This window comes from Ceratina calcarata, unplaced genomic scaffold (assembly GCF_001652005.2).
Source record: "Ceratina calcarata isolate Rehan_Ccalc_2016 unplaced genomic scaffold, ASM165200v1 scaffold310.2, whole genome shotgun sequence".
NCBI lineage: Eukaryota > Metazoa > Arthropoda > Insecta > Hymenoptera > Apidae > Ceratina > Ceratina calcarata.
The window spans coordinates 242,384-255,921 of record NW_017153562.1 but is presented as its reverse complement, the minus strand read 5'-3'; the positions used below and the strand labels follow the sequence as shown (position 1 = coordinate 255,921).

The following is a 13,538-nucleotide window of genomic DNA, read 5'->3' as shown; positions in this document are numbered from 1 at the left end:
CCGGTAGATGGTTAAACGCGATTCGTTTTTACGTTTAACTGATTAATTTTTATCGTACTTGGACTCAAATTAAGTTTTGACGCAAATCGTATATAGCATAAATTTATTGGATTAAATTTGAGTTTGAATTAAATTTAATTAAAAAAATACATACAGTGCCATCTGCAAGGTGTATCATCACGGTGGAGACAAGTTTTTAGAGCTCGAATTCTTGACTAGATTCCATCTACATCAAGCTTACGGTGGCTTGCGGGAATTCTACTTGTTGCTCAGAAACACGTTTCGTGGTCAGCATTTTACCGAAAGTCATATTCGAAACGATTCGATAATTTCTACAACGAAAATGGCAAACTATCACAAGCCGGAATCGAAGAAGATCCAAGAGTTGAAGGATATCGCGACAAAGTTGAGAATTCATTCAATTAACGCTACACAAGCTAGCAAGTCCGGGTACGTGATACTATCGTATTATACTTTATAATAGCTATTTCGTAAAACGATTCGTTCATCGAACCGTCTTCTTCGTACGTCGACATGATATATGAATAATGTCGACGATCTTCGATCGTGAACCGTTATCGTTACGTTATGTTAAAACACGACTCCTAAAATCGCGCGCAAATTTCGGCAAAATGACACGAACCTTGATCTCGTTTTAGTTCACTAACTACTCGACCTTTGAACACGATTACATTCCTTTCGGAAGTTAAAGGTTCATGTTACATCGAAAATGAAATTCTGCAAAAGTTTCTTCCGGTATACGATGACAACTTATCGCACAGTTTACTCTTCCATTTCGTCGACACGGCTAATGCCATGTCGTTTTTTAACGTCTCATTAAATACGTACGTAGCGGCACACGATTTCAAGGTAATTTTACAATTGCATCTTCATCATTGCGCGATCAGTGTTAATTGGATTCGTGCGATAATTATTTATAGACTTCTCGTCATTTTTCATTCTGTGTTCTATGAATCGTTGAAATCGTATTTCGAGTACGAGGTACAAAGACTTCTGCGGAAGCGTGAACGTAATATAACGATTACGTAGCGGGAAGCATGCGTTCAAGGTTGAAAATCTACCGAGCAACTTGGTCAAATTCATATAATTTCTTGATAAATATAATACAAAACAGATGTGTAGTTTGCAAGCAATCTAAAATTGCCCATCGTGGTCTATAAAAGTACTTCGCGCAATTAACACTAACGATTTAATGGTTCATCGCAAATTGTCGCCCGGTTACTTAACGCCAGCCAAAGAATTGAAAGTTTTTAAAATAAGAGATCGCATGATTCCAGCGTGTACACGCGACGAAGTACATAGTTATATAACGAACGTACATACGACGATGTTAACGTATAACATCCATAGAATGTAGAAATGTTTACGATAAGATTATTTAATGTGGTCTACGATTGCATAATCTATGAATTCGAATGTTCCCCTCTTCGATCGCGATAACTACTTTGACAACGCCTTACAGAATTTCTACAGCAACAGAAGGAATCAATTTATAATTTTTTATCGGTATATACGGTATTATTTTAAGAAACGGAGCATGTACAGGAAATATTAGAGATGACTACCGCTTTTGAAATTCGTACTGATATTATAAAATAGCGTTCATAAAATAGTGTTCATTATCGGTCATCGTATCGATTAAAATGCGTAATAGTAGTGGTGTTTGAAGCAACACGAGTGTAAAAAGGTACGTGTTCACGTCCATACTCGGGGAACGTGATTTTGAAATGAACGATAGCCGATTTGTAAGGAAGTAGGGAGGATGCCCTACCGCGCAGATACTTGCTCGCTCGCAAAAGGTTCTATGTTCTATCCTACAGTTGTTATCGAACGCTTGCCGAGTAACGACTTCGGATAGGAACTGATCACAGTTGGAAATGGTGCGTGATACGAACATGGAAAAACTCCAGGACATTGCACATAAGCTTCGCATCGACAGTATTCGGGCGACCGAGGCATCGAAAAGCGGGTACGAGAAATCTGGACGAAAAATTTTACAACTGGCTCCTTTATTCGTTCCGTTGTTTCTTTATTTTTAAACTACGAATATCTATTCGTACTTACGATAAGAATCGAATCTTTGGTACGAGTTCTGGTTTCTTAACAGATTTTCAATTGAAGAAATGAATATTTGAACGTTTTACGTTGAATTTGAATTTAATTGTTCGTTAGATTCGTATGAAATGAGAAAGGAATAGGAAACAGAAACGTTTGAAATGAAACGGTCGTCAATCTACGATTTTATAATTAATATAAATTAATCAATGCTGTTCGACTAAATAAACCGTGATAAATCTATTTTAACGAAACGGTGGGGACTTGCTATTTGCAATGTAAAAAACGACCACCGATCAGACCACATGTTACATAACTATGTCATTACCGATATTTGACGCTCGCATGATGAGATTAATGAACTTCGTGACCTCTAAAGATTATCTATAGGTACTCAGAGTACGATTGTAGGACTCATTATCATAACATACGTTTCTTACGATCTCATTTGGAACTAAGTACTTCTAGCGTTTATTACTTAAATATATTTTTTGCCCAGACATCCGACATCATGTTCGTCCATGGCAGAAATTATGTCCGTACTATTTTTCCATACGATGCGTTACAAGGTATCTGCACCGCGCGATCCGAACAGCGATAGATTTATATTGAGCAAAGGTCACGCGGCTCCTATCCTTTACGCAGGTAAATCATCCGTCGATTATACCCCGTCATTAACCGGTTACATCACGGTATAACTGACGGAACATTGGTCGTGTAATTGCAGCATGGGCCGAAGCTGGTCTCTTCCCGACGAGCGAGCTGTTGAACTTGAGGAAGCTCGACAGCGACTTGGAAGGACATCCTACGCCGAGACTTAACTTCATCGACGTGGGAACTGGTTCCCTCGGACAAGGTCTCTCGGTCGCCGCGGGAATGGCCTATGTAGGAAAATATTTCGATAAAGCTAATTACCGCGTGTACTGCCTGATCGGCGACGGAGAGTCAGCGGAAGGATCGATATGGGAAGCTCTGCACTTCTCGTCTTACTACAAGTTAGACAATCTCTGCGCTATCTTCGACATCAATCGTCTCGGTCAGAGCGAACCGACGTCCCTTCAACACAACATGGAGGTCTACCGCAAGAGGCTCGAAGCTTTCGGTTTCAACGCATTGGTCGTCGACGGTCACGACATCGAGGAGTTGGCCAAGGCCTTCCACGAAGCTCAGAGCGTCAAGGGACGTCCGACAGCTATCTTGGCGAAGACGTTCAAGGGAAAATATTTCCCTAACATCGAAGATCTCGAGAACTGGCATGGGAAACCACTGGGCACCAAAGCGAACGAAGTCATTCAACATCTGACTGGAATGTTGAAGAATTCTGGTCCTCTCGGGCTGCATCCTCAGAAGCCTTTGGTCGACGATGTCCCGGCTGTAGATATTAGCAATATCAAATTGGCATCGCCTCCGAGTTACAAACTGGGAGAGCAAGTCGCTACGAGATTAGCTTACGGCACCGCTTTGGCCAAGGTTCGCGTCTCTTCCCGTAATTACATCGATATGTAAGTAACGCCTTGCATAACGACTTATCAACTGTTTACTACTGTAGTTGGCGAAGAGCAACCCACGCGTCATTGCTCTGGACGGAGACACGAAGAACTCGACGTTCGCCGACAAGATCAAGACAGTCGATCCGTCTAAATTCATCGAATGTTTCATCGCCGAGCAAAACGTCGTCGGAGTAGCGATCGGTGCAGCTTGCAGGGACAGAACCGTCGCGTTCGTGTCCGCGTTTGCTACTTTCTTCACTCGTGCCTTTGATCAGGTAAAACAGGACTATACGGATGGAAGACCGTTTATCTTAAATTCGAGTCACACCGTGATTATTTCATTCTACAGATTCGTATGGGCGCTATTTCGCAAACGAACGTGAATTTCGTCGGATCTCATTGCGGTGTTTCGATCGGGGAAGACGGTCCGTCACAAATGGGTCTTGAAGACATAGCCATGTTCCGTACGATTCCGAACTCGACCGTTTTCTACCCGTCCGACGCTGTTGCGACCGAACGTGCCATCGAATTGGCAGCCAATACCAAGGGTATTTGTTTCGTGCGAACCTCCCGCCCTGCCACAGCAGTTTTGTACAAGAATGACGAACCGTTCGCCGTTGGCAAGGGCAAAGTCGTCAAATCTTCTCCGAAAGATCAAGTTCTCGTGATCGGAGCTGGAGTAACTTTATACGAAGCTCTGAAGGCGGCCGACGACTTGGCTAAAGTCGGAGTGTACGTTCGAGTGCTCGATCCGTTTACGGTGAAACCTCTCGATGCTCAGCTGGTCGTAAAGAACGCGAAAGAAGTTGGGGGAAAGATCATTACCGTCGAAGATCACTACGCGGAGGGCGGCTTGGGAGACGCGGTTCTCTCGGCAGTCGCTTTAGAAAAAAACATCATAGTTAAGAAGTTAGCTGTTACCGAAATCCCTCGCTCTGGCCCACCCACCATGTTGTTAGACAAATACGGAATCAGTTCGACCAAGGTCGTCGCTGCCGTCCAAGAAGTGTTAAAGTTGTAAAAGTTTATTCCGATGGAAAAGAAAAATATCGCGTACAGAATGTACTTCCATTTTGAACGCTACACGTCTTCGCAAGTACAAAGGAAAACCGGTGCACTTACGGTTGGTTCAGGGCAAACGCGCAAAGGGAAGTAGACATGGAACAGATTTTGTATAAACGTTATATTTTTCACTGGAAGATATTCAAGTTTTGTACACGGAAAATTTAATTTTATACAAGAATATTTGATACACATATTGTTTACATGTTAAGGTATACTGTTACCATGAAAATACAGTCAAAACGAATAAATAAAATATATTTGCAAAAGCGATTCCTCGGAACAAAACGTCTGTCCGAAGTATACTCTCATAGTACGAACGAGACTCGTTAAAAATGCCGCGCGGGAACAGCAGCGCCACTCACCACTATGGAAGTTCCTAGATCGGAGCGCAGCGCTATACTCCCCAGTTAGAGAAGAAACGTCAACCATTCCCTGCAATTCCCTGTTCGGTCCGGTTCGCTTGCTGCTCGCTATTCAAATATCCAGGCTGGCTCGGTCAAATGGTGCATGTGTGCGTGAGCACAAGTGTCTCCCTCGCTCTCGATCACCGCGTGCACGTAGACGAGCGGTCGCGCGTTTATGCATGTGTTGGAAGTATACACGCGTGTGCGTTTCCCGTTCCGCGATTCGCGTTCGCGTATTCCGAAAAGATGGCCGTCATGAAAGCGTACTGTGGTGATGTTGACGTCGTTCGTAGCAAGGCCGCGTCACGTCCTGGAGAAGCGTGAAAAGAACGTGATCATTCGAATGCTTCCACGGTTCCCGTGGTGCGCTCGTAGGAGAACACGTTGCAGCGAGGAACTAGCAGTTGATAATCGGAAACGCGAGTGCTGTGTTCGCAAGATCCCTCTCGCAGTGCTCGACGAAAACGACGACGAACGGTATAGAGGAGAACGAAGAGAGGGAGAGCCAGCGAGGAACGTGCCCACCGAGAGCTTGAAGGGAATCGTATGCGACGGACAGAGGAGCCGACGAACAGTTTGCCAAAGAGCAGAGGTGAAACGGAGGGAACGAAGAAAAGTTGTCGCCGAGCGCGTGTCGAATACAACAGGGTGATACGGAAGTGAGGTGATTAAATAGAATCCGCGGGTGGTGTATGCGGTGCCGCGAGTGAAACAAATGCGTGCGCGTCATACGCGAACGAGCCTCTCTCTCGTCAACGATATCCCGATCAACCTGTTCTTCGTATCTCGTCGGGGTTGCGTTTCACGCGTGACTCGAAACTTTGTGTCAACGAGGGACGGCCATATTAATCCGTAGCCCCCGCCGTCGCTAACATATTCCAACGTTCTTACTTCCTCGAGGTAGTGCCTCCGTTTTACAATTTTCCTTACATTTCTCAGAGCGTATCTCGTGTCGTACCGTATCGTGTATTGTGTGTCGTATGCCGTGCCGTGTCGTGTCGTGTGTCGTGTCGTGCCTTGCCTCGCTGTACCATATCGTGTCCTACGTATCATGCCGTGATCCCTGAGTACTTTGGATACACGTCGTCGTCGGAAAATAGTCTCCGGATTTTCGCCGAATGACGGTGCGTGTACATAACGCGTGGACGGCGGTACTTAGGCGTACGAGCAACACAAACGAGGATCACTGCGTGAATTCCGTGCCGCCCGATGTTCGTGTATCCTATGGAAACAACTTACCGGTTCTCCACCACCGTGTCTACCCACTTTGCCAGCAGTACCACCCTTCCTAGATTCTGTACTACCCGCAGAGTAAGTTCATTCGATACATTATTATACGTATCACATCTTCGTCTCGGTACTATTTACTTTCTACGTACTGATCCGTACGTACGTATGTAACGGAGATCGTTTTCTTCGAACAAAATATTCGTAGCAGTTTGATTCGTTACTGATTCATCAACGCACCAAGTGCTAAGTGTTGTGTTTACGTGCCATCGGCATGTCGCGAGCCCTTTTTTCGGAGATCATCGTTCACAGTAGGTATACGTACTTTTTACGATAATGCGTAAAAGCAGCTTATACAAATGATTCATCACCTACCTACGGTAAAACTGTCGTTAGACCGTATCTTGGAACCGTTGATATACCGTCATGGAAACATCGCTAACTTTTGTGAGAATAATCAGCCACGCTGGCTTCGTTTATTGTTAATAGAAGTAGTATTGTTACTCAGTGGAAAGCCAACGAAGTTCCGATATGGCTAGAGGCAAAGCAGAACCGTTTAATTCGGAAATAGCGACGGACAGTGCGTGTAGGAAAGTATCAATTGATAGCGTTTGTCGTGCGAGAGTAACTTCCATGGTGAAAAGACGGTTTCACGGCGATTAATCATTTTCCGTCTAGCAACTCGGCCTATTTAATAGCGTGTTCCAGTGGCCCGTCGCTCGGCCTTTTTATAACGGTTTCAAAGGCAGTCGAGTGTAAGTACTTAGTACATTTCGCAGCAGCGTGTCGTTACGACGACGCTGGCGTACAAGATTTTTTTTCACTGCGCACTACCACCGATACGGAACTTTGTTTGCTTTCCTTCTTTTTTTCCCCCCTCTTTTGAAAAACTTGCGAACGCGACGTTTCGATGCGAGAAACGTTCTTACTGTATATATTTTTTTGTTTTACGTACGATCGTTCTCGTTACTACGGCCATCCTTGAGTAGGAAATAGCGAAGCGAGTGAACAATACTCGAAACGAGGAACGTAAATGGTTATTTGTAAGGTACGCGCCATATAAAAGATTATTACGGCACTTAAACCGGACTGCAAATTTAACTCGCAGGTAGACGAAAGTAGCGGCGGGAACCCTGCGGAACTAAGAACAAAGTTTGTCTACCTGAGAAGATCATATACCGAATTTACCGAGTAGAGTAAACGAAGGGAATAGCATTTATAATTTATCCTGGAGGTAATTTGAACGTTCGGCTCGTTGGGAACAAATTCGATCAGAATAAAGTTTGATACTAGTTTGCGGTTACACGCGTGCGTACTTGCCGGCAAATAGAGCTACAGGTGAATTCGTAATCAAGCCTGCTCTCTTTTTCCCCATTCACCGACGGACGCGTCGACCTATGATAATGCGACGATGTCGCATGAATTCGTCAAAACGTTAACGTTTACTCGTCGAAAGTCGGCATCGGACACACGGTGGCCATTCTCTGTTTTATCTTATCTCAATGTTTTAATCTTCGCGCCGCGATAATACACGGATTCTATTATAATCTTCGAACGAAGTAACATTTAATTCGGCGAGCAATTCCGAGTATTTCACGATCACCGTGGTATCACGTTGAAAGTTAACAATTATTTTTCAACCCGAAGCTAGCTTATCGTCCTGTGTACTTTAAAGTTGGAACGAGCGGGGCACGGAAAAGATGGGAGCGATTCAAGAAACGTCGTTAAAGGGGTGGGTCGGTTCGATTAAAAGACGAGAGGACGGTCCGTCGGCTTTACTCTTTTCGACGAACGAAATATTAAATTGCATGATCGCGACATATTTTGTTTGGGACACCTCGATCGGACGACCGAAGGGGAAAAAGATGCCAGGGTTTTACACGGTCCTGTTTTTCATTCGTATATGTATAAGACCGTCACTGCCCGTGTTCTCGTCTGAAGTCCCTTGGAGAGTCCTCGAGCGAAGCTTTCCAACACACGTACACTTGAAAACATTCGTCTACGAACAAACGTAAGATTCGTCTTACAAGCGCTTGCACTTACACTCGAAAGGTATCAAGACAGGAAGAACAAGATTTCTTTTATCCAACTACTAACCCGTATCATAGCCCCAGCAATTTTTCCTCCTAAGGGCATTAACATAAAATTCGTTGAATCAATAGAGACCCGCTTCGTGAACATTTCATTCATCCGCGGTGCTCGCGTATTATTGTCAGCTGCAAGTGCTTTTACATCGCAAACATGGTCGCAGGTAACAATAAGCGGCCACGTTTTATGTACAGCATCCACGTAGACTCGTTATCTCTTCCGTAGCGACGATATTCTCGTCGGGCGAATCCCAAATCCGTTTAGCTCGCCGTCGCTTCGCGTCGAGGCGAATTTCCTGTGTTAAAAGTACCGCGAAATCGCGAGCTTTTCGCGAACAGTTGCCGGCTGTGAAAACAGAATATCGCGTGACTCGCATCGTTCTCAGGTCCCGCGGTTCTACCTCGCGAATTTTACGCGAAATAACGAGGAGGAGATCTCCTCTTCGGGACGCGGCTCGCCTCCCCTGCCGGCTGATTTTATATCTCGAATAAAACTTGTACGGAATCAAGCCCCGGCTTATCGACTTTCGCAAAAATTTAAGAGAGCTTCCGATCATAAAAATATTTCTGCTTTCCAACGTACACGGTACTCCGTGCAATAATTGTTGCACTGCCTGGTGCAACTTTTCATAGCCATCAAAACGAATAGAAGCATTTTTCCTCTTCCGACGGAAGAAAGAATCGAAGGCAGATACGCCGTCTCTGTGGATTCGCGAAAGATCGACAGAATTCCTAGGATTTGATGAGTGGCTCTAAATGAGATCAATTCGGCTGCCCCACGTAATTCCATACGATTTCAATTACTCCGCTCGATTCAGATTATCTGGATAAAGTCGAACGAACGTTTAACGATGTTGGGAGGACGTGTTGCCCCGGTTTCACGAAACAGCAAATGGAAATACGTATGCATGCTCGACTTATGCGACGATGAGTAGTGAGCACGTGCACCGTAGGTCCTCATGGTCACGTGCTTAGAACGAAATTCGAAAAAAGTATACCGGAGAATAACATGGAACGATGAAAAGTCAAGAATTCTTATTCCACTTCCGTTCGCAAGATATCGAACATCGATACTCGTCAGACTGTTTTCTCTGAATAACAAATTCGATTCCGAATGGCCCTCGACGCGGCTCAATTAAATACATTCTTTGGAAATAAAGCAAAACGTTGTTACGGGTGAATTCCGCGCAACCGTTGTTCGTTGTCTGCGCCGTATTTTATACCAACCATTTATTATCGTTTAATAACAATGCGCCTTGTTAACCGAACAAGTTCCGATATTCCCAGTTTCGTGGTTCTACACAGTCAATTATACCGCATTACTGAAAATTATAGATACCACGTACGAGTTACCTTCCTATATTGTTAACGAATACATATGTGTACGGTTTGTATACGATTTTTTTCATTCTATACCACGTTCTCGTAACGTTTCAAACTTTGCTTCAACTAGAGAACAGAAATGATCCAAAGACAGCATTCCGTGAAGACATGGGATCAAGTTGGTCAGTGTCACGTACCGACAGGATTCTAACGAAGAAGACGGGGTCTTTGGTTTCCAATGAGACGGCCAAGTTGTTCGGCGCCTATTAACGCCGGATACTTATTCAGCCGGATAAACGCGTATCTCGACGGCGATAAGCAGTACTTGTCCATTAACTTTTCAGTCGTACGTATTTGAAAACGCGTAGCGTTATTTAAAGTCGCGACGAACAGAGGTACAACGCGCAGAGATCCGTAATTAGTAAATCCACGTTGCGGGAAAACGAGCGCGAGCAACGCGACAGTTTAATTATACCCAGAAATTTAATATGATTTATTTGACACGAATTTCATCTGTAATTCCCTATTGGTACGGTCGAAACCGTTCCGAGCGAAACTATTTCCGCTCGCGTCACACGTCAATATTTTTCACCGTGATGAGAATGCGAGAGCCTCCGGCGAGCGCGTTCTCAAAATTATTAATCGGCTTACGATAATCGATTCGTTCCGGCCGATATTTCCAGAATCTCCGATTCGATTTACGTCTCCCAGGTCAGTTCTCGAGGCGATCCAAGTATGTAAATGCCCCGCGTTAAGCGACACACCGAGTTTTCAAGGTAAAGGAAATTTCGAACGGGAGGTTTCCTGAATTTTTCAAAGCCGACTGTTTGCGTGTACGCTTTTGAATATTTATAAGCGGGATCGCCGCTATACAAACTTGCATGAATCATCCGTGGCTCGGTTGAAAAGGTACTCGGGCAAGGAAAACGGTTTATGAATTACACGAACGTTTCGGAGTTGCCGCATATAAAATAAGCTGCGAACAGATGGATGCAACATTCATCCGACGGAATCTCCTTGTCGAGGGAACGTTTCAACGGAAACGATACTCCTCTCGACCTGAAAGTCGTCTAATTCCCATGGGATTTCTCAGTTGCAAGATCACTTTGATCGACAGTTTCGCAGATTAAACGACCGTCAATGATTATTTCAGGAGAACTCGTTTCTTATTCTTAACGGTCTTTAATGCATGCCCTACTACAGATTCTCCGGAGACCGCTTTATCTCCGGTTCCTTTCGGTCGGTAGGTGCATCGATTATTTAACTTCGATATCCTAAGTGGGATCCATCGATTACTATCCTCGCGGCTTCGCTCATTCCCTTGCTCTATACATAATGGCCACTCAACAGCATCCTTTCTCCCTTGCCTAACTTACATATTTTACGTATTTTGCGAATTCAGGAAAACTTTCTTTTCGCCAGCTTGCGCTTCTACTCGAAACGCATTACTACTGGCATTACCGCACCGAGTCTCACGGAAACCTCTTCTCAAGATAAATCCAAATGTTCCCGGCAAACGTACCGAGCCATTCGAAATTCAGATTGCCGGATGCTTTTTAGAAAATTAAAGAGGCATTTATCATTTTCTGAAATAATTCCAAATAAAACCGAGTTCATTTAGAATCAATGGTTCTTCCAGTGAGCTCTTGTCTTATACGAGGTCTTCCTTATGGTTCTCAGCGTAGCTTATAGACAAAAGGGTACACGCGTGCAAGCCCGGATGAGCTTCTTCTTTCCTTATATACGTATCTACATACGTGCTTTGATCCTTTCTGTCTTCTCCCAGCAATTTTCTTTCCTTTCGCGTCGTTAGAAGCTGCAATTGGCACGTATCCCAGTTCGATACAGTATTCTTAAAGAAAAAAAGAGCACGCGATACTCTTGAGAGGCAAATCAGATTTTAAACACTCAGCCGACGTTCTCCCGAGGATATATAGAAAAAATAAGTCAATTACGACGAGAATTTCTTTGGAACGTTTCGAGCGCGTGTCCTCTATGGTCGCCATCGTAATTTGGTTCGTAAGAGCTCGCGTATTTTTACGTTTTCCAAGCTGCACGGAACGGGGATCGTAAAAGGGACACGCGCGCGTGGGTACGGCACGGAAGGGACGCGTAAGCTCGTAATCTCGATAGCGATCTAATCCCTTATAAACTGTAGGCAACGAGTAAAGTTGCTGACGGGCACGTAGAAAACATAAACGACGAGTCATCCGTGCAGTACGACTGCTCCTCTCTTGTTACCTCCGACGATTCTCACGCGACGAGACTGACGAACGTTTCGACATGTATAATAACCGAAGTTTCATGAAGTAATCGTTCCGACGGTTTTAACATTTCATACAATGTTTCGTACGGTAGATGCGATCGATGCGATGTTTCATCCGACGATTGATACGATACAAATGGAGTAAAGGAAAGAGGTGGAACGAGGTACAGTTCGCCGGGTCTGATCGAACCCCGGTCGCTAGAAAAATACGGTCGGATGCGCGAGGAAAGTAATTAACAGTGGCGTCGATTCGATGATTTTTAGCTTGGCGTTTCTTCCTCGAGCGTCGATGCCGGTTACCTACGTACATATGCTCGATAGCACGATGACGCCATGTGTTTCCAGCTGGATTATGGTGAGGGTTCGAGCTCTAGGGGGGCTACGGTATGTAGGGTGCACGAAATGTTTTGGGTCTCTGGGCAAAGGCGAGGGTGGCTACTACCTTCCGCGTTCTTCCCTGGCGTTAGACACGCACGTCCCCTTTTCATGAAACGCATTAGAAAATATGTAATAAATGAACGACAACAAATTAAACTTTGCGATGGTTCGATCAAAGATCGATTATTTCATATTTTATTTAACGACTTTGTATGATCTTTTGTTTGAGATGGTTTCTGATGACTCATCGAATACGGTGATAAATTTTACAAAGTTACAATTCGGTTCAAGATGAGTGATAGATTCTGGAATAAAGAATAATTGCGTTTTAAGATGAATCAATACCACACGTGACTCTATTGTACTACGTCGTCGTCGCCTACTTCTGATTAATATTTCATTCCGTGAATGTGAACGTTTATGTTTCTTCGCGGTGTGCGAAACGCGTTAAACTCTCTATACTCGCGTTAACTTGCCGCACTAAATTGCACGCCCTAAATTCGAATTCTCTGTTCAAACACGAGTCGCTCTGTCTATGAGCGATTTTATTCCCCCGTACTCTTTCATTTTCTGTAATCGGTAGACGCGGTTTGACCTTGGCTGCAATTAACCGCGAAACAAAATTATGCTCGGAACATCGATGGCCGTGAAATTGGTTTTCGCGACTAGTTTACGTCGTGTTGAAGAAAATTCACGTTGCCTCAAAGTCTCTCCGGTTGCATACACGGCCAACGGAAATTCTATTTAGGCTGCGGACAATACCGCATCGTTTATTTACGAAAATTATTAAGAGCGGTGGCTGGCAATGGTCAAATGCCCATTTCTTACTGGAGAGGCACGTACGATAATAGCGGTAGCTGCGAGTGTACCAAACGAGTGTAGGCGGTGGTACGTAAACCGACGGGGATAAAAACGGGATCGAATCTTTAGGATTAATCAATTCTTCTCCCCCTTTTTTGTTCATTGTCCCAACATTTATTAGCCCATACATTAAAGTGTCGAAATACAATTTAACATACAAATACAGGTTCTTAAACTAGATTGTAGTTCTTCGCTTGGTACTATTTCTACTTAAGGATGTATTGGCTATACAGTCAATCCCAAAAGTTTATGTACCTTAGAAAAACGCATTTCTTATAATTAAAAAGAAATCAGACGTCGGAAGAATAATGCTAATAATAAATAGCTACGTGCTAAACAGTATAGAAGGAAATATCCAATT

The 13,538-nt window shown here is 44.1% G+C and overlaps 2 protein-coding genes across 6 annotated transcripts in view; both read left to right on the top strand.

Annotated features, from left to right (window-relative positions):
• The first annotated feature begins 209 nt into the window (after positions 1 to 209).
• LOC108624465 (transketolase-like protein 2) lies at positions 210 to 4,901 on the top strand. Of its 2 annotated transcripts, none has more exons than XM_018023801.2 (5): positions 210 to 450; positions 2,576 to 2,721; positions 2,804 to 3,546; positions 3,626 to 3,841; positions 3,916 to 4,901. In XM_018023801.2, the coding sequence occupies exons 1-5, from the start codon at positions 344 to 346 to the stop codon at positions 4,585 to 4,587; spliced, it is 1,884 nt and encodes a 627-aa protein (XP_017879290.1). In that variant the 5' UTR covers positions 210 to 343; the 3' UTR covers positions 4,588 to 4,901. The 2 variants fall into 2 exon arrangements, with proteins under 2 accessions (XP_017879290.1, XP_017879291.1); XM_018023802.2 differs by lacking the exon at positions 210 to 450 and adding an exon at positions 1,842 to 1,990.
• A 98-nt stretch (positions 4,902 to 4,999) lies between these two features.
• Positions 5,000 to 13,538, top strand: part of LOC108624476 (uncharacterized) — a 31,029-nt gene continuing 22,490 nt past the window's right edge. For all 4 annotated transcript variants that reach the window (XM_018023830.2, XM_018023828.2, XM_018023829.2 and 1 more), the window contains exon 1: positions 5,000 to 6,346. The gene's annotated coding sequence lies outside the window, so the exon portion shown is untranslated. The remainder of the gene's footprint in view (positions 6,347 to 13,538) is intronic.